The following is a 23,124-nucleotide window of genomic DNA, read 5'->3' on the forward strand; positions in this document are numbered from 1 at the left end:
GAGTTTTGCAGAGCTATATATAATATTGAAGTTAGCCTTCCCTGAAATGTTATGAGAATGTTTCCAGGACAAGGTTAACCACAAATAATAGAATAATACCAAATTAGGGCCAAAGTTTGACCCAAAGCAAGGGATCATAACAATCATCCCTGTTTTTATTTAGAACAAATGTTGTTTTCCTTCTGCTCCAGCAGCACAAGCAACTAAAAAAGCATAAAAGGATGGAAAGTTTATATACATGTAGTATACTACCACCAGAGAAGATGTAAATATAAACACATCTAGATCAGTTTGTGCATGTAAATGAATTACATCTTTACATCACAATTATGTTTGATTTATTTTCCTGCAGTATTTTCTCTTTCAAATCTTTCACAACTGTGATCTTACTGTGATTTTACCACAGAATGTAGAAAAGTAAAATATCTTAAAAATATCTGTGCTAAAATAACTAATTAAAATTTTAACTAACACAAGCTAACTAAAGTAAACACTGAAATAAAATAATAAACACCAAGCCAGTACAAAAACAAGAATGAATTTTTTTCAACTGTAGCCCTTTCTACACTAATATGCTGTTTTTGACTTTTAATACAATATCTGCAAAGCTTGGAAGATATTTTTATGAACTCCAGAATAAAAATGGTTACCTGTAGCAGAAGCAATATCTAACAGGCGTTCAACTATAAAACTTCCTTCAGTGTCAATATAAATAGCCTCCCCTCCAACTCCTCCACAAGATTCTGGTATCTGAACATTAACACTAAGTTGCAGGCTAGATAAGTATACACAAATATAAAACATCAAAAGCATGAATCATATTAAACTATTCATCAAATATCAATACTAAGTTATCTATGTCGAACTAAAGCAAAGATATTTCAGTTTTCCACTTGCACTAATTTCAAACATCACAATAAAAACACACAGTTAAATTTTAAAAAAAAATTAACAAAAGATTAGTGGTATACATAGATACAGTTGAAGAACAGGATGCTTAACAGGATATCAATTACAAAATTATTTTGAGTTCTTTGAGTCTGAATTTGAAAACATAACCCCATTGGACAAAATCTACAACACACAGAAAAATTATCTTAATATGCAAAGTATGTTGTAGAGCAATATTCTTCTAACAACATATAATGATGTTTAATAATAATAATTAGATAAAGATGAACTTACAGAAAATGGACTTATTAAACTGACAACTTGAGCTTGAGAAAGAGAGAGAGCTAACTAAAAGAATACACTATTGTGCACCCAATATTCAAAGCATTATATTTTCAGGATTTGTGCACCACTTTTTTTTTACTGGTCAACAATACTAAAAAATAAAGAGGCCATAACCTCAAGTTTTCACTTGGCCTACACTGGTGACTACATTCTAGTACAGTGTGCAACAATCTTGCCCTCTCCACATAGAGAACAAGTATTATCTGTCTCCAAAGAATAACAAAAGAACAAAAACAATTAGAAGAAAATTAGCTTATTGGCTTTCTCAACCACATACTACAAGAAATCTCCACATAAACTCAAAATAAATATAAAAATACCATAAACAGATGTTGTTCAGGCCACCTATGTATCTTTTACAGGAAAAAGTAACTTACCCAACTTTTCTGGTTTGTTCTTTACAGAGTAATGTAACAGGTTAAAAGAATTACTACATTGATTTAATATGTTATACAAAGTTCCCACCTTATAAATTAACCAATCGCATATATACTCAACTGAAATTGAAAATGAAAGTATGTAAAACAATACAACAAAGACAATACAGTTTTATAAAGCTACCAATTCATCTCTCAGAAATCTAACCCTAATCTTTCTAAAACCTAAATGAAACACTTGAATCATACCTACTACCCCAATGCTTACTGGCAAAGTTAATTTTACTGACTGTGTAACCACAACATACTATGTATCTTCACAAAATGACACATTTCTAATAAATATTACAATTTTATTGTACATAAAAAATGAGGTTTTTTAATAAAATATTCTTCCAAAGATTTGCCTGTGAATTTATGAAGCTTTTATTAGTTCAGTCTGAGTGAAAGGCAATTTTCATAATAAAAATCAGAATAATTCTTTTGAACTTACAGATTTCATATTCCATTTTACACAACCTCAATAATCTTCTCAATGAATATCAAAAGTTTTTTTTTAGACCTTTTCCTTTTTTCTGTATTGTAATACTAACTACAGTAAAATCATCCATAACTAAAGCTAAAAAAATAAAATAAAAAATACATTTTTTCTAGAATGTCTGCAGATTATAACAGATAATTATGGTTATTTATTCTAAACAGCCTCTGGCTCTTAACAGTTTCACACCTTCTCTCATTTAATTTTATTGCCCTCTAAACCCTTCCAAACTTACATGACAGGCAATAAATCACTCAGCAAAAGCAAGCTGGGGTAAAACTGAGTTACAACAGCTGACATTACTTCCTCGAAAAGTTTTTTTTCCTGTGTTTTTACCTAACCTGGAAATTTTCAATTTTTTACATCTTGCTTTTGTCTTAAAAAGACATAGCAATAAACATCAACAAATATATACATATAAACAAAGAAACCTAGCACTAACTTCAACCTTGAGGCCTTTTTTATTCAGATGCATGGATTACTTGATGTATCATAAATTTTCCTCAGTATGTTAGTTTTCCAAAAATTAAATCATACAGCCTTATAATGTGCATTTTAGAACACAATATCATATTAAACACTAGAATGAAAGTTTCCAAAACTACAATCATTTAAATGGCTTTCTAACCTACAAATATACTTTCATTGATATTCATAGCAATGTTTTTAGTCTAAACATGTTAGATTCTTGTAACAAACTATTGGCTTTCACATCTCAAATAAAATAGATTAGCATCTGTTTTATGCAGTTTACAATTTGCCCTTTCTATAGTTATAAGCATTCCAACAGCAATGTGAAAGAACAATACAGACATTACGTAAAAGCTAGAGGATACAGGAAAGCATTTTAATGTGGGTTGAACAAATATAATATTTCAGTAAGGCAAATATATAAAATGTGGAAATTTTAAAAGCAACAAAAAAAAATTATAATTGAGAAGTCAGAGAGTTGCACATTGGGTAACTAAGAAATGCAGATATTATAATTTTCCTATACTAAAAATGTATTTCCAGTAGTTATTTACCTCCTCTCACATACAGCACTATTCTCATTAAGTGCTGTCCTCTATGTGCAAAAATTCTTTAAACATCCCACAATCTTTGAAGCTTCCACCCACCTTTAACTTAACTGATTCAAATGTATCTCACATGCAAATCATCATGCAACAAACCTACACCAATAAGAGCATGACACACTTTTGACACATGATTACCTCTCTGTTTAATTCTACCAACCTATCACTGAGATTTAGTAGAAAATGCAGTCACCAGTTCTCAGTGGAGAAAAAGTGTGGGAAGTGTAAGTAGAGGTAAGTACCTATTGGAAATACATTTTCAGTGTAGGAAAATTATAACTTCCATCATGGTACATTACTTCTACTGACATAAATAGTTAGAATCCCAAACTGAAAAGGTGGAGGGACCAGCCCATGGGCAAAAAAGAAAAAATTTTCAAAAGTGTCCAAAACACACTGATAGAGAGTAGCTTCCCACAGCAGAAGATCATACATGGAAGACTGCATCCCCTCTGTACCAGGTAAATTCTTTACCCATTGTAATAAATGTCAAAAATATAGGCAGAAAAACAGAGAAGCAAAATCCAGGTAGGTGAGAACTACAATGGGATAGGGATCTAAACCATATGATATTTATTAAACTCAATCCTAGAAAACATAAAAATGGGTAAGTGTAAAAGGATGTGAACTAGGGCACAATGGATCATACATGGCAAGCCAACTGCATACAAAATACATGCTGCTGGAAACCAAAATCCAACCAGAGGTAGCATGAGGATCACACTGTTGGTAAGTCAACTACAACTCAAAACCTAGCCACTAGATAAGCAGAAAGTGGCATGAACTCTTATACTCCACTAAAGTAAAAAGGAAGGAAAAGTTCAGTGGAGGGTCCAGAAGAACAATAACAGCTGAGACAGTGGAACTGGTGACCACAAAACCCTATTTTGAAAAGAAGACTGTTGATTTATTCAATTCAAGGTAGAGTAAGGATAAGCAGCTATCCCCTTCTGCCTTACCCATGTAGTCCATAGGTGAGTACAGTTTGGAACAGGCAAACTAATGAATCAAACATATTCTGAGGATAAATCTACAAGCAATCTTGTGGAACACTCAGTCTCAGCAGTGTGGATTCTTTGGCTATAGAAATCATAATATATAAGCTAACAAGGTCTTATATTGAAGACTTGACTAGTGTAAGTATACCTAGACATGCACCACTTGCCACAAAGTTGGATCCAGAAAGAAAATGAGAAACATGTCCTTTAAAATAAGAGGTGCATGTACTAAAACATAATTTACCTAGTCACAGTCTCATGAAAGTTTGTTTGTAGATAAGCACAAAGCTACACAGTGGGCTATCAGTGCTCTGTCCACCACAAGTATTGAAACCTAGTTTCTAGACTTAAGTGTTTTTCTTATAGCAAAGCCACATCGGGCTATCTGCTGAGCTCACCGAGGGGAATCAAACCCCTGCTTTTAGTGTTGTAAATCTGTGGACATACCGCTGTACTAGCAGAGGGCACCTAGTTTCTAAGAGTATATGTCTGCAGACATATTACTGTGCCGCTGAGAGGCTTCTCATAAAAGAGTGAAAGATGATAACAGGTGGATGACAGCTCCTTGATAAGGAAGAAACAGTTACCCAAAGCAGAGATAAGTATGAGGTATCCCAATACTCAAGAGACAAATTACCTCCAACAGACAACAGGGTAGACATACAGGGAAAAGGGAAGGTGCATGATCAGAGTGAAAACACTAGGAAGTGATCACAGGAAGAAGCAGGCAAGAAATAAAAGTCTAATCAATCACAATCCAAATCCAATGGTTAAGGGAGAAATGAAAAAAAAAAACATAGATAAAGAAATAAAGTAAGAAAAACTGTGGGAAGTAGATTCTAAGAAATGAAGCTGTAAAAACTATAAAGCAGTTGCATGTACTGGACAGACAAGCCATTCTGGAACCAACCAAGAAAAGAGTTGGAAACAAAGGAGTTGAAAGAAATATATTACAAGTGCTATGAAAATGCTAGTGAATAAAAATGATCCAGAAAAAAACCAACAAATCAAGCTAAAACAGCCAAGAAAACCAAAGCAGTACCAGCCTAAAAAGATCATTCAGGAAGACCTAAAGTGGTGTGACATGGATGAACAAAAATTTGGAGAAAAAGACTAATAGAATGAGAAAACTGGATGGAAATCTGTCTGAACTTAACAACAGCTAGGACAAGTGAAAAATGAACCAAAGAACAAAAACAAAAAAACTAACTGGGAAATGATAAAAGATTCAAAAACTTCCCACAAAGAAGTACTGTATTTCCTGGCATTAAAAATTCACCCTCATTTTGATTAGCTACATTTTGAAAAAAAAAGATAAGCACAAGAATAAGGTTGCAGCACTTCTACCAATCCTTCCAAGATGTTTCATGGATTGTTTAGTGACTTACAGTACATAAATCCTCTTGCCAACTTGTTTTTTTATGAACTATATGCTTATCATATCTACCTTTGAAAGTGTATACCTTATACTAACGCTGCAATATCTGTATTATTACCAGTAATAATGTTATTCTAAGCCTATTCTAGGAGTGCTTTTTTTTTTCTTTTGTAGAAGCCATAATATCCAATGTTTTAAAAAAATTTGATTCAGCTGAACTGTTACAGAAAACTCCTACCAAGAACAGGTCTCTGTTTGAAATCGTATACAATTGAACAGAATGGTCTGAACGGAACCAAAACAAGTTTACAATATTTTGCAAGTGGCTGCCATTACCAGTTAATGTTTCCACAAATTTACTTTTCATATGTTCTTATAATGTTGCCTTAATATCAAGATTGTTTGAGGTGAGTAAAAATGTCATTATTTGATGGAAAACAGGCAAATTCGACCATCGACTGGTTTACCGTAGCCTACTGGGGAAGCGTTAATTAATTTTGTGATAATTTATGATTATCTTCTTTATTTATTTTTTCTATTAAATAAGTAACTTATACATTTAATTCTGGATCACATAGAGGGGCTTGAATTACTGTCTAGTATTAAAACATTACCTCTAGGCTTAGATTTAAGCCTATAAGCAACATAACCCTTGGCCTGAAAGATGCAGGGTAAATGTTTGAGACTTATTTTGGGGAAAAAAAAGCATCTTCGATGCTGGGAACTACGGTAAGCCATAGGAGGCAGAGCACAGAGGAAAACCCAAGGTATGAGATGTGATGTATGGAACAAAAACAATATAGTTAAACTAATGATTGCTATACCAGTAAGATATATTACACATAATACTAAAATACAAAGACCACATTAAGCCTAAATGAATGGTATAGGAGAAAAGATAAACTAAGACTAATTATTAACATGAACCTGACTAAGAGTATTGACCAATCTAACAAAACTTGTGTAACAGAACCAAAATAACTAAAATTAACAACACGAACAATAAAAGTATAACATTTTATCTTTCCAAAGTCAGCATACTGTATGTCAAAATGTGTGGACATCCAAATTCAAGGTGAAGCTCAATTAAAGTGAATTCATTGGATGATCAATCTCCCAGCAAATAAAGCCAATAAATTCCCTGTAGAGTACTACCACCTGAAGCCTGTGTAAATATGTTAACGTACAACTGATAATGCAAAATGAACAATGAAATATCACTGTGTTGCCAGAACTAAATAAAATGTTGTAATGAAGTAATAAATCCCATAATCAGGAAGAAATATAAAATAATTTCACTTTGGGATAACTCAACAAGTTACAAATGTCATTACTATATAATAAATAGTAAACATGCTGAGAGAAAATGATACAAAGACACATAAGAAAAAAATTAAAACACCTAAAGATAGCAAAAACTAAATATTATAACATACATACTGCCAAACAAGAAGAGATAGTTCAGTAGTATTGAACAGTGGGAGTCACATAAGTCGAAAGAATATCATACTATTGTTGGTGGAGGATTATCACATGATGATTTGCATGAGAGATGCATTGGAATTAATCTATACCAAGATGGGTGGAAGCTTCAAGGCTTGTGGCATATGAAATAAAAATTGCATATAGACAGCAGCATCAAACAAGACTGCCTATTTATGTGAAGAGGTATTGCACCATATTAGAATGAGCATTTATTTAAATATTTCTTTTTTAACCAAAAAATTAAACTTAGCATAAAAATGTTAATTATAAACCACACATTGATACCATGCTTACAAACATACATGATAATAAATTAATTCAGTTAAATTTTAAATGCAACTGTTAAAAGGTTATGCCATAAGCACATTGGCTGTCCAGGATACACAGGGTCAAAAACACAGAAGAGAATCCATTGGTACACATGCCCACTTACACCACACAAAAGCAACAGGGCATCTCAATAGGGGCATTTGAAAGAAAGAGTACCTGTGGAGTTAGTTTAATGATCTGTAAAATTTTGTACAGATATATGTATATTATCAAAAATTACAATACAATTATTATCATCGATACTTTTGTGGTTATGAGCAGGATTAATCCCAAAAACCCAAACTGTATTCACAGGGTTAAAGGAAAGGTGATTTATGGTACATGAGGCTAAAGGTTTAAATGGATCTACCCAGTGAGGTAGATGAAACGTTTGCTTAGGATGAAGGACCTGAAACAACTTAAGGAGGTTGCTTAGCACTGAGAACTCAAATAATTTGCATTTCTTCAAGTATCTAAAGGTAATTAATAATGCCACCTTATATAAGGTGATTATGGAAGATACAAAACCCTCGTCAAACAACCAGTTTAAAAAAACAACTTATGGTTGGCATTTCTGGACAAAGTAGACTCAACTTTCTCACAATACCCTTTTGTCAATATGTATGCCATTTTGAATAATAAGCAGCCATTATGGGTCTACATAAAGAATGAGACAGATACATGATAACCTTAGAAGTTAAACCCTGACACAATATGAAGGACTGCATAACCTCCATGCATGAAGCTTGAGCTTCTAGAGGGGTAGGCGTATGATGTAGGATTGTGTAAGCCTCAACAGAAATGACCAAAGAGGAAGTGGAAGAGATGAACACTCCCAAAGATACTGCAGAAGTGGAAACAAGGGTTTAGCAGGCCAATCTGGTGCTATCAACAGAACCTGATAAGGGGCTGAACAAATCATAGCTTGTACTCTACATAACTAAAGCCCTAAAGTGGGAAGGCATAAAGACACAATCTCAGCCAGTCCTGATGAATGCATCCACTGTCAATGCCCAAAGATGAGGTACAGAAGACCAAAATGCAGGTAGCTGAGTATTCCAATGAGTGACAAATGTATAGATTATCAGTGTCCTGAACTGGAAGAATATCCAATGGAAAACCTCACAGTGCAATGTCCATTCTGTGGGGAGAATGATTAGAGTTGGCTCAATAAAGAAAATGTAAGGTTCAAAAACAAAGATAACTGGACCAAGTTCCCTGTTCATGGGAAATGTAAGACACCACTGTAAAACTGTTGAAGTGAAGCATGAGAATTTTTCCCCTCTATGAATACAGACCTTGAGACATTGTCTTTTGAATAGCCATAGGTTCTAAAACACTGATGTGTAGGAAAGCCTCATCATCCATCCATAGGCCCTGGAATTCCTGTTTGTTAAGATAGGCACCCCATCCATGAAGAAATAGACCTCTAGACAAGGTAGCAGTAAAGGAACATCTATTGTAGTACTGCTCTGATCTAGCCACCATTCAAGATCAAAGCTATTAATCCTAATAAGAAGGCTGGGGAATCCAATGAATTACTTTTCATAATCTATTGGTTTTATATAGATTACTAAAAGGACCTCCTGTATACTTGTCCCAAAGGAATGAGAGGGTTGAATGATGCCCATATTCCCAAAACAAAAAGAACCATCTACGCAGTGAAAAGGTGTGAGTAAGTGTCAGAATGCCTCTTCAATAGTGTGGAACTAGATGGGAGTCAGCAGCTGAGATTTGTATTGAAAAAGACACTCAGATAGACAATATATAGTGTTGGAATGAGAATAACTTTCTCAGCTCTTTTAATAAAGCTTATCTTGGTTGCTTCTGAAAGTAAAATCTGGGTGTGATATTCTGCTAACTGATAAAATGGTGCCAGCAGTAACCAGTCTTCTATGTAATGGTGTGTACACAGGCCTCTTGAATAGAGGGCACAAGAGGAAGCTCATACAACTCACCAGAATACATATGGTACTGATGCTAGTCCACTTGGCAGAGCTCTGAACTGCAGCACCTAACACTTGTGCAAAGACTGCACATAGTGAAAGGACAACTCCACCATGGGAACATGAAGATAGGCAACAGTGACACCAGATTTGTTCATTCACAGTCGTGGATAAAAATGTGAAGGCAGAATGAAAAATAACTTTAACATGAACTTGAGGATCTATGAATTGATTTAGACAAAAAAATAAATTATCAAATGCTAAACTCCTGTCTTTTAGGGCACAATAAATAGATGGAAATAAAACCTATTAAGAACTTAGAGGGCTCTCTCCACCATCCCATTAGCCAACAAATCCCCAATAGCAATAAAACAAAGTTTCAAAATCCTAGGGTCTATGGGAGGCAGAAACACTATAGGTTGGGGGGAGGGATAATGATGGTGAAGATGGGAACAAAGACTTTGGAACACCAACAAATATCAAAGGTCAGAGGTAGTGGGCTTTTCATAATTCACAGAGGGCAGAAACCAGTAGATGAATACCTTCCAACTACATATCCCTACCCAACAACAAACCAGCCAAGAGACTAGGGTAAGTACAGAAGTTGACAATCAAACCAAGGTATATGCTAACAATGGTCTCAACTCCTTGTCAAATTGATGTGGAAATTGTTAAGAGGCTTCCAACAAAAGTTGGAAGGATGATAAACATCTCAGCACCATAGTTAAGGTCAGATGAATCTTAGAATATTGTGATACATACTGTTTGACAACAGATTCCTTTATAGAACCTTGCATTTCCAGGAGGGGATCTATTCTTTGAGAGTCTAAATATGTATTCACTCAACAGAGGTAGGCTAAAGCACACTGTTTCAACAAATATGTCACTTCACATAATTAAACAATAAACCTCCCTGCATAAACTTCAATATCAGAGGATGGAAGAGAACTAAGTGTTCACCCTTAGATTTTACAACCAACAAGGAGGGGACACACCCAAAACCAACCAGGGAAAAGATCCAAAACATATCACACTCAATTTATCAACTGAAGAAAGGTGATCCCAATTTGGCCTCTTGAGAAGCTAACAATAAAAGAAAATATTGAAAAAAAGCAAATCTGAATTCTCTCCAAAAGGCAGCCTTGGAGCCCACTGAAGAAATACCACCAGACTGAATATACATCTCTATCTCATATTGAATAAGGACATAGATAGCCTATCTCTCTGTCTTAACTGTTTAGCTATGCTAGATATCAGAGATTGAATAAAAGAGACTTGATCTGCCTCTGTGCCAGAAACAGTAATCTGGGAATTCATATCATATATAAAACCCTTTCTGTAAAAAAAAAAAGGATCATTTTGACCAACAACAGAAGTGTGAATAATCCTTTTTTTCTTCTTTAACCCTTTGACTGCACAATTAATTTTCAGGTTGATTCCCAAAAAGTGTCAATTATCCACCAAAAACTTTGCGTTATTTTTTTAATACTGAAAGAAGCTGGATTTTCTACACCTGACAGTAATCTTCTTTGAAAACTCTAATGGATAGTGAAAATAATAATTTAAACAAAAAAGTTAGGAAAATTAGAAAAGTTCTCCAAAAAATGGCATAAATATAAGCAAAACTAAGTTAATAAGAGGCCACATTCAATACACAATATACAAAAATTATTTAGATAACAATATCCAATAGATATATAAAAGCTGCCTTTATATACATTCTCTCTTTCTTCTTACAAAGTTGTCAGTCTTGTAGCATTGCAAATAAGCATGCAAATTTCACTGCAAACAACACAGATGGCAACACACATGCAGGATTGATGACTGTTTCAAGTACCTGTTGCAGGTAAAGGGAAATTTTTTGTTAACCATGGAGTAAATCCCAATTTCACAGTCAGTGAGTACAAATGTTTATTTTTGGATATGTCCAAACTATTCAGAAAAAGAGCTAAATTCTTCAGTTGTTGAAAGATCTTCAATTAACTATCTTCTTTTAATTTTACTGTTTTATTTCCAGACTTTATTTCAAGGAAGCAAAGAATCACCCAAAACCCTAAATTTATTTCCTCCCACAGATAATGTAAAGAACTCAATCAAATTAGATAAAGCTTAAGTTTTTGACCTGAAATTCCCAATATTTATTTTCTCACAAATAGTTACTTTTGTAAAAAATGTGTAACAATAAATAAAAACTTATACATAAGAAATATGACATTTAGCATTTACTTTAGGCATTGAGTCCAGTTTGTACATGGGTGCTGTGCTTCAGTAAACATACTTTTTCTTACTGTGTTCATCATCCAAAATGTAATTGATGTAGCTTTAATATATCTATTTCAGAACACAAAAAATATATCATGTAGTATAATATAATATCCCACAACTTCTATGCACTGCTAACTAAGCTATAAATAAGTTTTAAAAAATTACATTACTACCAAGAGCAATGACTATATTTATTCAACATACATTAAGCTTTTTCTTGTAAATTTCTACTGTAAACCATAAATACAAACAATCATATGGCTCTTGTACATTATAACATTCTCTTTTTATTGATTATAAGCATGTTCATGAGATAAATAAGCATGATGTAGATAATTGGCTTGAAATGTATGAAGATGGGAGGGGCTTCTATGGTGGGTTTCACAAATTTGGTGATACCAGCAACAATAAAAACAATGAAGGAAGTTGAAATGTTCATTTACTCACTATCTTTATCTGTAATTTGCGTTTCTAATTAATTCCAAGCCTCAGCAGCAGCCCATGTTTAACAAAAAAATTCTGTAAAGAAGAAATTGAAGCATAGACATTATATGACATAACATAGTAACAACTGAGAATTTTTTATAGTTTTTTTAAATTAAGAATTTAAATGTAACTCTGCAGAAGGTCATGACATGTACACTTTGATCTTGTCACATGGGAATTAGCCTTATGATTTTTAATAACATCCAGTGATTTACTTATTTTCGCAAAATTATTTTTGCAATTAATGTTATTTACTTATCTAATTTACATGAAATAACTTTTACTCATAATTCAGAAGAACTACTAAGCTAATCCTTTTGATTCCAGAGAAGCTCAAAGAGAAAAAGATAACATTAGTAATAATATGAATTAATGAGGGAAAGTAGTCTTGGAAACCTTTTACCCCATATGAGGGCTCATTACTTATCCTTCTTTTTGTCAGAGATATGAGTTGTGATAACCTATTCTTCAAAACAGTTTTACTGCCCATGAAGCACTAATATGACTTAGTCTCCTTATCTTAAAGAATATAGCATTTTAGGAAAAAGGATCAGAGTTCCTTTATGATTTTAAAGGAATGATCTATGGCATTTAATAATTTCTAAACTTATTTAGCCCACTTTTGAAATATCAATAGGTAATATAATATCAATTACAGATTTCTCAATTTTAATGTTTTTGTAATAAATAAAAGTTAAGAAGTATTATTACTATTAAAGTATCATACCAGATCTGAGTCTTCCCTATACCAGAAGGTCCACAAATTTCAGTTAATTTTTTTGTATGAATTCCTCCTCCTATCATCTCATCCACTTTTTGTGAAAATGTTATAATTGCTGCTACATCTTTCTCATTTTTTGACAGATCAAATGCACTAAAAAACTGGTAGGCAAAGTCTTCATGTTTTTCCTTATCAGATTCTGCATAATCTATGGAATTGCTGAATAACTGGTGGAACACTTCCCTTGTTTCTTCATAAGTTAAATTTGCTTCTGAAAGGCAAAAATACAAAACTGTAGTTGATGTAATATGCAACTTCAGTTTGTTTTTTTTTGTTTCAAAATCGTATTGGAATTACAATGAAGGTATTTAGTAAACAGGACCTTTTTTGTTCCCCTGGTCAGCCATCTAACTAAACTTTAATGGCACCACACTGATCTCTTACCCAGCATAATTCAAAACTGAATAAGTAATTTCTGTACAAAGAACAAACCCATACTCAAACTTCCTCAGCCTGCAATATTAATTCTGTATTTCACACTCCTATCATTTAATATATCAAAAAATTGCTTACATATGAGAATCTATCCCTCTAACAATTTAATGTTATAGTTTCCCCCAAGTTTTACTGCTACAATATATGTATGCAAAATAAGAGTCTGTCCTTTTGGATGTGGGTCAGAACATGCAGATATATAGATTATTTTAACTATAATTTCCAAATTACAAAAATATCGTACATGGTCCATATGTTCTCATCATTAAGTTTTTTTTTTTTTCCTGTTAAAACAATTTAAGGAACTAACCAAAATCAAGTGAAATGATTTGTTTTGTTTTTAAATATACAGGGAACCCCAACAGTAATTAGAATTAATTTCAATACCAAAGACATCTTTTAATGTTTTGTGTCTCTTGAGTGTTCTTATTACTGCTAAAGTAATGAACCCACAAGTAATTTGATGCATAAATACTTTAGAAAAACATTAAAAACAGCCAACTGTGTCGATAGACCCCAAAATTAATTCCAGAGTAAAATACCTTTCTTTATATTCATATCTATATGATAAATGATGATTACTTTTTCAAAAGGTAAACTCTTGAGAGACACTTTTTTGACAAAGCTGTTTTACAACAGATGTCAATAGTGTGTTTTAATTTAACTACTGAATGATTGATATATTATATACAAAATAATATGTTTATATTTTTAACATCTTAGCTTCTTAGTTTTGAAGAGGAATTTTATTACACTCTTCCCACATACAAAATTATTGAATAAACACCAAGACCTAATAAATCATAACCATACAATTTTCTCAAATTTACCATCTCCATATTATTTCTGACTGATTCACTAGTTAAATTATATTCTATAATTTAACATGAATGATTGCAGTGTAAAAATATATACCATAAATTGATGTAATGTATTATTTTTGCACTTATCTGGAGAACACATGAAAGTAAGCTAGAAACAATATATTGTTATATACAATTATTTATGTGCTATTAAATACAAAGCTGGTAGTTAAACAATTAGTAACTTTTCTTTCAAAATGAAAGAATAAATCCACTGATAACCAATTACTACTTAAATATCAGATGACCACTTACTATTTATCATCTGTAAACTGCCTCAGTATCTATACAAAGATAAGCACATACAAAAATACAGAATGACTCTGAACAATAATAACATTTGACAATTACTTGGCAAATGATCTTTAATTATAGCAAGTGCAAAGTAATTCACTTCAGTTATCATACTTTGGGTCACATTTAACATAGAAAGGAATCCACCCCATAGTTAATATGGTTTCATTTGGTGTAAAAGGGAATTACACTTCACTACTCTCTGACATTTTTTCAAGGGATTAATGTTTATGTAGATGGGAGCACATATGTAAATTTGGTTTATCTAGATTTTCAGAAATCATACGAGATACCACATGAAAGAATTGTTAAAAATTATACCTGTAAGTGTGGAAGATAGATTGGCTCATTAAACCAAAAAAGGAATGAATGAACGCAGAATTGTTATAAATGAATTTCAGTCAAACTGAATTAATGTTACAAGTGTGGCACCTCAAGGTTTAGTGTTATGGTTTTGTTTTTTATTATTATTATTTACACTGGCCCAACACGGCCAGGTGGTTAAGGCACTCGACCCTTAATCCGAGGGTCATGGGCACGAATACTTGTCACACGGCAGTCTTACACTGCTAAATTAGGGGCAGTTAGTGCAAATAGCCCTTGTGTAGCTTTGTGCAAAATTCAAACCAAACAATTATTTACATTATTGACATAGATAAAGGAATGATCAATAAATTGTTTACATTTGCTGATGCTATTAAGTTCTTATTTGTCACAAAAAAGGATGTACTGCTTCACAAAAGGATTTAAATAATTTAATAAGTCAAATGAATAAATGGTGGGATTTTATGTTGCATTAACAGAAATATGTAATACAAGTCTAAAAATGTTATAATTTCATTATAAAAGTCACTGGTTATATCTTATTTAGAGTATCATGTTTGGTCTTGAACTTCTTAGCTTACAAAAGGTACAACAGGTGAAAATGAGTTGAAAAGAGCTACTAGGAAAATGGATGAAACAGAAAGGTTGTCACATAAGAACAGGTTAAGATTTCTGAAACCACTTTCTCTTTTAAAAAAAAGTTAAGAGTTCTTCTTGTTTAGTTGTTTAAAACTGTCAAGAGGAATAGAAGTGTCAATTCCTCATCAATTTTTCTTACTTAATTGTGAGAATGATAGGACAAGAGAACACGAATGTAGGCTGTTCTACCAAAAGCCATGGGGCACATCTCTGATTACAATACAATGGGTGCAACAATGAAATATGGAAATATTTTTGACCCATAGACATGATCAACTGTTCTCTCAGAAGTCATTTCAAACTTATACACCAAATGATAAGCACAAGGAAAGAGCTAACAGATCTTCAGAGTTGGATGTCATTTGGAGAAAATGTTTGCACCTGCTATTATTCAACAACCAAACATTCCCAATTCAACAAATGTTAATGTGCTGGAGAAAAGAAAGTCCACAAGTAACAACGAGTCCATGAAAATCAGGTAAGCATAAAATTCAGACTGATAGGAGCTGATGCATCTTGAAAAAACTGGTTACCTCAACTGGCCATAAGACCCTAGAGAATTTGTGTTCAGAGCTTCAAAGCAAAAGCTATCAATAACAAAAATAAATACACACTATTGACTCGCATGGATCAAGACACACAGAACCTGGACTGTGGATCAATGGAATTGATCCTTTGAAGTGACAAGTCATACTACATACTCTTCCACTCTAATAAACACGTTTAAGTATGGAGAATGCCTGGAGAACACTTATTACTTGATGTGTTGTGCTGTCCCAGCAATGAAGTTTGGAGGTGGTGGTATCATGGTTTGGGAGTGATTTTGTAATATGGACTAGGTCCACTGGTCACAGTGCATGGATCCATGAATGCAGAGTCCTACATTGACGTTCTCAACAATTCTGTATGTTCTACACTGTAGCAATTTTATGGTACTGGCCTTAACACCTTCCAAAATGATACTGATCCACATCACAAAACAAGGACTATGAACAGATGGTTTGAAGAGAATAATATCAGAACACTGCAGTGGGCACCACATAGCCCCAATCTCAACCCAACAGAAAGTCTTTAGAAAGAACTGTAATACACAATTTGGACAAGGCCAAGACAGCCCTCTTCAGCAGTGGTGCTTACTGATGATTTAAAGGAAGAGTGAAACACAATACCATCAGCTTCCTATCAGAAATTAGTAAACAGTCTTCCACTATGTATTGAATAAGTAATTAAGGCCAAAGGTGGGCCAACATACTATTAATTCCTTGGAATAAAGACATATTTTATTCATAACCATCCATCTCCTGTAACTTTTGGTAAAATAGTGTACACTGACTCATGTTTGATTTATAGTTTACACAATACTTATTTGCTATTTCACATAACTTTTTTTTTTTTTTAATTTATGGTAGTATTTTAACATTTTGGTTATTTTCAATATATCTCCAGCTTTAAACTTTCCAAAACCTTTTTGCTCCCTGGCCAATTAATAAAGCACCACTAAGTTACAGTCACCATAGTTTTATTTATTTCCCTACCTAACATAAAAAGTGTCATAACTATATGGAAATAGTTGCTATCCCACCAGCGTTAGAGGTGGGTGGTTTGCACGTAGTGGTTTGAGGCTTACCATTACACAGTTGACGTTCAGTAATACCTTTCAAGTCCTCTAAAGTTGTGAATCCAGCTTTGGTTAACTTGAAACGAACATGTGGTGCCAATGGGAAACTTCCTATTTCTTTTTGCATTGTAAAAATCACATCCTATACACTATTATTAAGAATTACATACGTCCCCTAACGAGATTGTTATTAAAAACTCAGTTCATATAAAGTTTAGGAGAGGGTAATTAATTCTAGTCACGCTAATGTTGAAATTTTTTAGCTACGCTTTCCGATCTCTATGAAGTTTCCGAAGTTAAACACAAAATTACTCACTCTTGATAATAATTTCACGCAAAACTACTCACCGCCATACGAGTTACTACAACAATGTTAATTTTGAAATTGCCGCAAATTTATTGGAAAACAGAAGTAAACTGTTGCTAAAACATTAATTTCAAAATTAGTTATAATATACTACATTTCGTTTCACGGGATATTTTACATTACTTAGGGAAATAAAATAAAAAAAAATAAATCTAATACACTTAATCTTAACGATTTAAATTTTCTTAAACTTTCTTATTCTTCCTTAACATTTACTACAAGTTATCAGTTGGTTTAGGCCTAAATTCATAAATAACGTTTTCGTTTTCAGCAGAAATTTACTTCGTGATGATAGCACCACAAAGTCACAAATAAAGTTACTTGTAAAAGTCTGTTTGTTAATAGTTTTTGAATTTTGTGCAAAACTACAAGAACCTTAACCGTCCCTAATTTAGCAGTGTAAAACAAGAGAGAAGAAAGATAGTCATCACCTCCCACTGCCACTCTTAGAATAAAATTAGTCGTCCAAACAGAGCGCAGATTTTAACTTCAAGGCTAAAGTGTCCACTGTTTAATTGATGCTATCTCAGGAAATGTTAAAAAACACCGAAAACAACGGTTGTTTTTTCTCCTGATGTCCGAGGCAAAGCATAGCATCTGAATAACCACAGAAACTTTGTAAGTGTTGCAACATGAGGAAGAAAGAATACACATTGATAACTAACTGAATCTGATGTGTTTTAAAGGTCGTTTTAGTTGACCTTTGGTGTTTTACGCGTGAAGTAATAAAGGTTTAGTTTTGAATTTCGTTCAAAACTGCACGAAAGCTATCTGCGCCATTCATCCCTAATTTAGCAGTGTAAGACTAGAGGGAAGGCAGCTAGTCATCACCACCCACCACCAACTCTTGGGCTACTCTTTTCCAACGAATAGTGGGATTGACCGACACATTATAACGCCCCTGAGGCTGAAAGGGCGAGCATATTTGGTGCGACGGGGATTCGAACCCGCGACCCTCAGATTACGAGTCGAACGCCTTAACCCACCTGGCCATGCCGGGCCCAGGGATCTTGTTCGAACTGAAACAAAAAATAATGAAGACTTATCAGAAATTAACAGGTTTGTGCTCAATGCTTACAAAAATAAGAATAATGAGAACTACAGTGCGAGAATTTAAGAGTTCTCGTGGAACATTAAAGAAACTGAAAGTTACACAAGACCCAATGTAACAGTTTTAAGATCTATATGTATAATGTAGTCCAAACAAAAGAAAAATCAACAGAAACCTGGCTTCTACTAAACAAATTAAAGGAGTGGAAACACGCACAAAGTGTGAGTCCTCTTGTGCAAATATGAACTTAAGTATACCAGTTAGCCTCAACCTTTTCGTATTTCTAACCCTATATATGCTGCGCTATTGCTAGTCATTCTAGCTGAGTAGCACTAGGTGTACAAGTTAAGTGTGTGGCTGCCTCCAGCCCCAGCTCTTATTTGATCTCTTATTTGAAAGTACAAAGACTTTCAACTTTAAAAGTTGTACAGGACTGTTAATATGACAACTTTTGCAGAAAAGAGAAGCTGATCTACTCACACATCCAGTAGAGGCGATTTTTAAAAATTTCTTTAAAATATGTACATGTCCTTTTCTTATAATTGTTTCAAATTCAAATTACTTCATAAATGTCTTACTTGATACTCCAATTGTTAAATAGATAAGAAGGAAAAATTTGGCTTTCATGATTTCAAGTTTGATTGGAGAGTTTTCTAGATTTCCTATTGTTCATATTGGCTCTTGCTTGATCACTTGAGCATATGAATTTAAAGGAATTATTACAATTAATAAATGGTTTATTTTCAATGTAGACGTACTCCTGCCCAAGTAGGAAATTCCTTAGCAGGTTAAAATAGTTGCATGAGAGAAATGTCGAGCTCAGAAAAGGTCTATTCTAAATACAGAACTTTTGCCAATGTTGTGAAGGCCCTTTACATATATCAGCATATAATTGTAGACTGAAGATGATTCAGCGATATGTGATGTATCAGAACTGGTAGATGCAAATAAAATAAGAATGACAGAGGGTTATTAATATTTAAAGGCTCTCTGATGAGCTCGTGAGTACTTGGTGAGATCTCTATAAGACTCACAGGCTGTCACTTATTAGTCAAAATGGATGGAAAGTTCCATTTCCAAACAACCACTGCCAGTCAAAGCTGATTTACGTATATAAGATGATATAAATGTTTGATACTATTAACTCATCACCCTTTTGTCCCGGACCAGTGACTAATTGCTGTCACGTAACGGGATCGTGGGCTGACCTGCGAGTGGGTTGAATTGGTTTAGTCCTTGGAGCTCGAACTAATACTACTCGCTGTCACGTGCAAAATTTAAGTGAGGATATCTTGGCGAAAGGAGCTTATAGGCATTAACTCAAGGCTTTACAGTTCAAACAAAAGAGACTCGAACCCGAGACGTCCAATAAAACACTTTAGTGACACTTTCAAACATATAACACCACACACATACACTGCTGGCCAAAATCTTAAGGCCAATGAATATAAAGAAAAAAATATGCATTTTGCGTTGTTAGATTCAACCACTTATTTGAGTAGAGCTTCGAAAGATGAAACTAAGAAAAAAGGAAAAACTGCTTTAGCATTTGATAGAGAAATGTGAACACTATGAAATTAGCCTGAATACCAGCTGATCAAGAGTTTAAGACCATACTCAAACGAAGCGTTAATCGGTAAACACGTCATGAAATTTAGTCATTTGTGTTCAAGCATTAGCATTGTCAACATCTCCCACTGACATCTCCTGTGTTACATTGGGTAAAAACATGGCAAAGGCTAAAAAGTTAACAGAGTTTCAACGTGGCAGAATTGTCGAGCTGCAAAACCAAGATATCTCTCAACGTGCCATCGCTGGGCGTAGTAAAACTGTTGTAGCAAATTTCTTAAAAGACCCTGAAGGATACGGAACGAGAATTTCAAGTAGTCGGCCCAAGGAAATTTCGTCGACGTTGAGCAGAAGGATTCGACGGGTTGTCTGACAAGACACCAGCCGATCGTCGAACCAGATTAAGGCCCTTACGGACGCAGAATGCAGCTCAAGAACAATAAGACGGCATCTACGAGAGAAAGGTTTTAAGAACCGTCAACGTCTTCAAAGGCCACGCCTCCTTCCACATTATGAAACAGCTCGGTTAAACTTTGCTGAGAAGCAACAAACATGGGACGTAGAAAAGTGAAAGAAGGTTTTGTTCTCTGATGAGAAACAAAATGAACCTGGATGGTCCAGATGGCTTCCAATGTTACTGGCACGATAAGGATATCCCACCGGAGACAATTTCTACATGACACAGTAGAGGAGGTTCCATCATGATTTGGGGTGCTTTATCCTTCCATGGGAACAATGGAGCTTCAGATTATATAGGGTCATCAAACAACAGCTGGCCACATTTGCATGTTGGAGAGAGCATCCTTATTGACTGACGGCCCTCGCTTGTGTGGAAATGACTGGGTCTTTCAGCAGGACAACGCTGCGATCCACAATGCCCGCAGAACAAAGGACTTTTTCATGGCGAATAGCATGATCCTTTTGGACAATCCAGCGTGTTCGCCCGAACTGAACCCCATTGAAAATGTTTGGGGGTAGACGGCAAGGGAAGTCTTATAGAAATGGACGTCAATTCCAAACAATGCATGATCTTCGTAAAGCCATCTTCACCACTTGGAATGACATTCTAGCCAGCTTTCTGCAAACGTTTATATCGACCATGCCAAAGTGAATGTTTGAAGTTATTCGCAATGACAACCGTGCATCTCACTACTGAGACCTCTTGGTAGGCATTTTCTACCCTGTTCAGGACTTCCTTTTGGTATGGTCTTAAACTTTTGACCAGCTAGTATTTAGGTTAATTTCATTGTGTTCACATATTCCCTATTAAATGCTAAAGAAGTATTTTATTTTTATTTTCCCTTTTATTATTTTCATCTTTCGAATCTCTACTCAAATAGGTGGTTGAGCCTAACAACGCAAAATGCATATATTTTCTTTATGTTCATTGGCCTTAAGATTTTGGCCAGCAGTGTACAAACGGTTTAGCTTGCTAAGGTTTATTACAGACATTTAGTTACTTCTATTACCATGGTGACTATTGTTAAAAAATAATGGCATTAATAATACCTGCAAAAGCTTGAGTATGAAGACATCTTCTTGTTCTTCTGTTGAGATTCTGACTGAGATATTGAGCTGTCTGACTTACTCAGTTGACAAACTAACTAACCCACTCCCTGAGCTTATTTTCCAAGTTCTTTTACATAAGTAGAATGGTGATCACCGGCTTACTCAAAGAAACAGCTGGTTTCCTGTTTACTACTGCTCTGAGTTTGCTTCGTGAAAAAACTCTTACCGAAACACCATTAAACTGTCAAACTTTGTTTACGAACTCCAATTGTTTACGTTCTCCAGTTAATTACTAATCCTCTTTTAACACGGGCTTGATTAATTTAACTGACTATATGACCTCCTCTCTACACAGGTAAAGTATTTCCTCCACCATCCGAGAACAATGGTCCGATTATAGCGTGGTCTCATTAGTCGAGGTCTTCAGGTTCAACATCGAAGTTTGTATATCTCCTTACAAGCTTGCTGAAGTCTGCTTATTTGGTTCATCATTCATGAGACATTTCCTCAATTTTAGTTTATAGAGAGAGCGTCTATTTGTTCAATTTAAATACATGACTGAAGTTCCTCGGTGTGTTTCTCTGAAGTAATGTCTTAAGTGATGACTCTATGTTTATTTGATCTTTTGTAGTTTCAGTTTTTCATCGCCAGGTTAATTGTACTTTGACACGTTTCTCAGCGTTTGATTTAGATATCGTTGTTCTGTTTATAAACATTATTGCTTTAAATAAATATGTTCATTTATACTGCACTTTCAGATCACTCGCAGGGCAACATGCGCATGCGGGGCATCCATATACTTAGCGATGCCTCATTACTCATCCAAATGTTACGGTTCCTGAGTTTAACTATTGCCCTGCACATGTGATACAGGCAATATCTTAGTCAGATGTTCGTCAAAACCACAGAAGGGAAATGATTTGGCCAGTACTAGAAGTCCCTATGAGTGATGCTAAGTAGTTTTTTTTTTACCTCCTTTGTTCAAATGTATGGAAGAAGAAGACTGGTACCATTTCCTAAAGCATTTCACCTGCCAATTGCTTAGAATAGATGGACTCGGGAACAGGCTGTCCAATGAGATTATAACCTATTAACTGTACCATTTATTCAACTCATTGGATATTTGGGTCTGTTATCCATCAGGCTAAGCTGAAGATGTAGAAAAAGACTGGCATTGACGGTTTGTTTGAGGTTAAACACAAAGTTACCTAATGGGTTATCTGTATCAAAATCATGTTTCCAGTATTGTAAGTCTGAGAACGTATAGCTGTGTTAATGGTGACAGCAATAAGGGACTAATGACCTGCTTGGAAGGTCTGTGCTAACTACATATACTTATATTGATTGAAAGTATTGTCAATAAAACTATGAGGAAATTCCTTGTTGTGAGTGATATTCAGACGTTTTTGTCATGATCTTCAATGAACTAGTTGCTTGTGGCCAGCTGTTGGAGAAGGAAAAGTCCACTTGAACACTGTACTGGCTACATCTCAGATAAACTAACCTACTCAGCTACTTCCATCATGTTACCCATTGACCTACTCACACTGATACTCTGTTACAATCACAGTGGTTTCTAG

At 34.3% G+C, this 23,124-nt stretch overlaps 1 protein-coding gene across 1 annotated transcript in view; it reads right to left on the bottom strand.

Annotated features, from left to right (window-relative positions):
- LOC143255603 (DNA repair protein RAD51 homolog 3-like) overlaps positions 1–17,386 on the bottom strand; it is a 53,925-nt gene extending 36,539 nt beyond the window's left edge. Inside the window, exons 1-3 of the mRNA XM_076511490.1 lie at positions 17,058–17,386; positions 12,822–13,086; positions 651–775 (exon numbers count right to left, since the gene is read on the bottom strand). Of these exons, the coding sequence (XP_076367605.1) occupies positions 651–775; positions 12,822–13,086; positions 17,058–17,175 (508 nt within the window). The 5' untranslated portion in view covers positions 17,176–17,386. The remainder of the gene's footprint in view (positions 1–650; positions 776–12,821; positions 13,087–17,057) is intronic.
- Between the last annotated feature and the right edge of the window lie 5,738 nt (positions 17,387–23,124).

The sequence above is a fragment of the Tachypleus tridentatus genome, chromosome 7 (genome assembly GCF_004210375.1).
Source record: "Tachypleus tridentatus isolate NWPU-2018 chromosome 7, ASM421037v1, whole genome shotgun sequence".
NCBI classification, from domain to species: domain Eukaryota; kingdom Metazoa; phylum Arthropoda; class Merostomata; order Xiphosura; family Limulidae; genus Tachypleus; species Tachypleus tridentatus.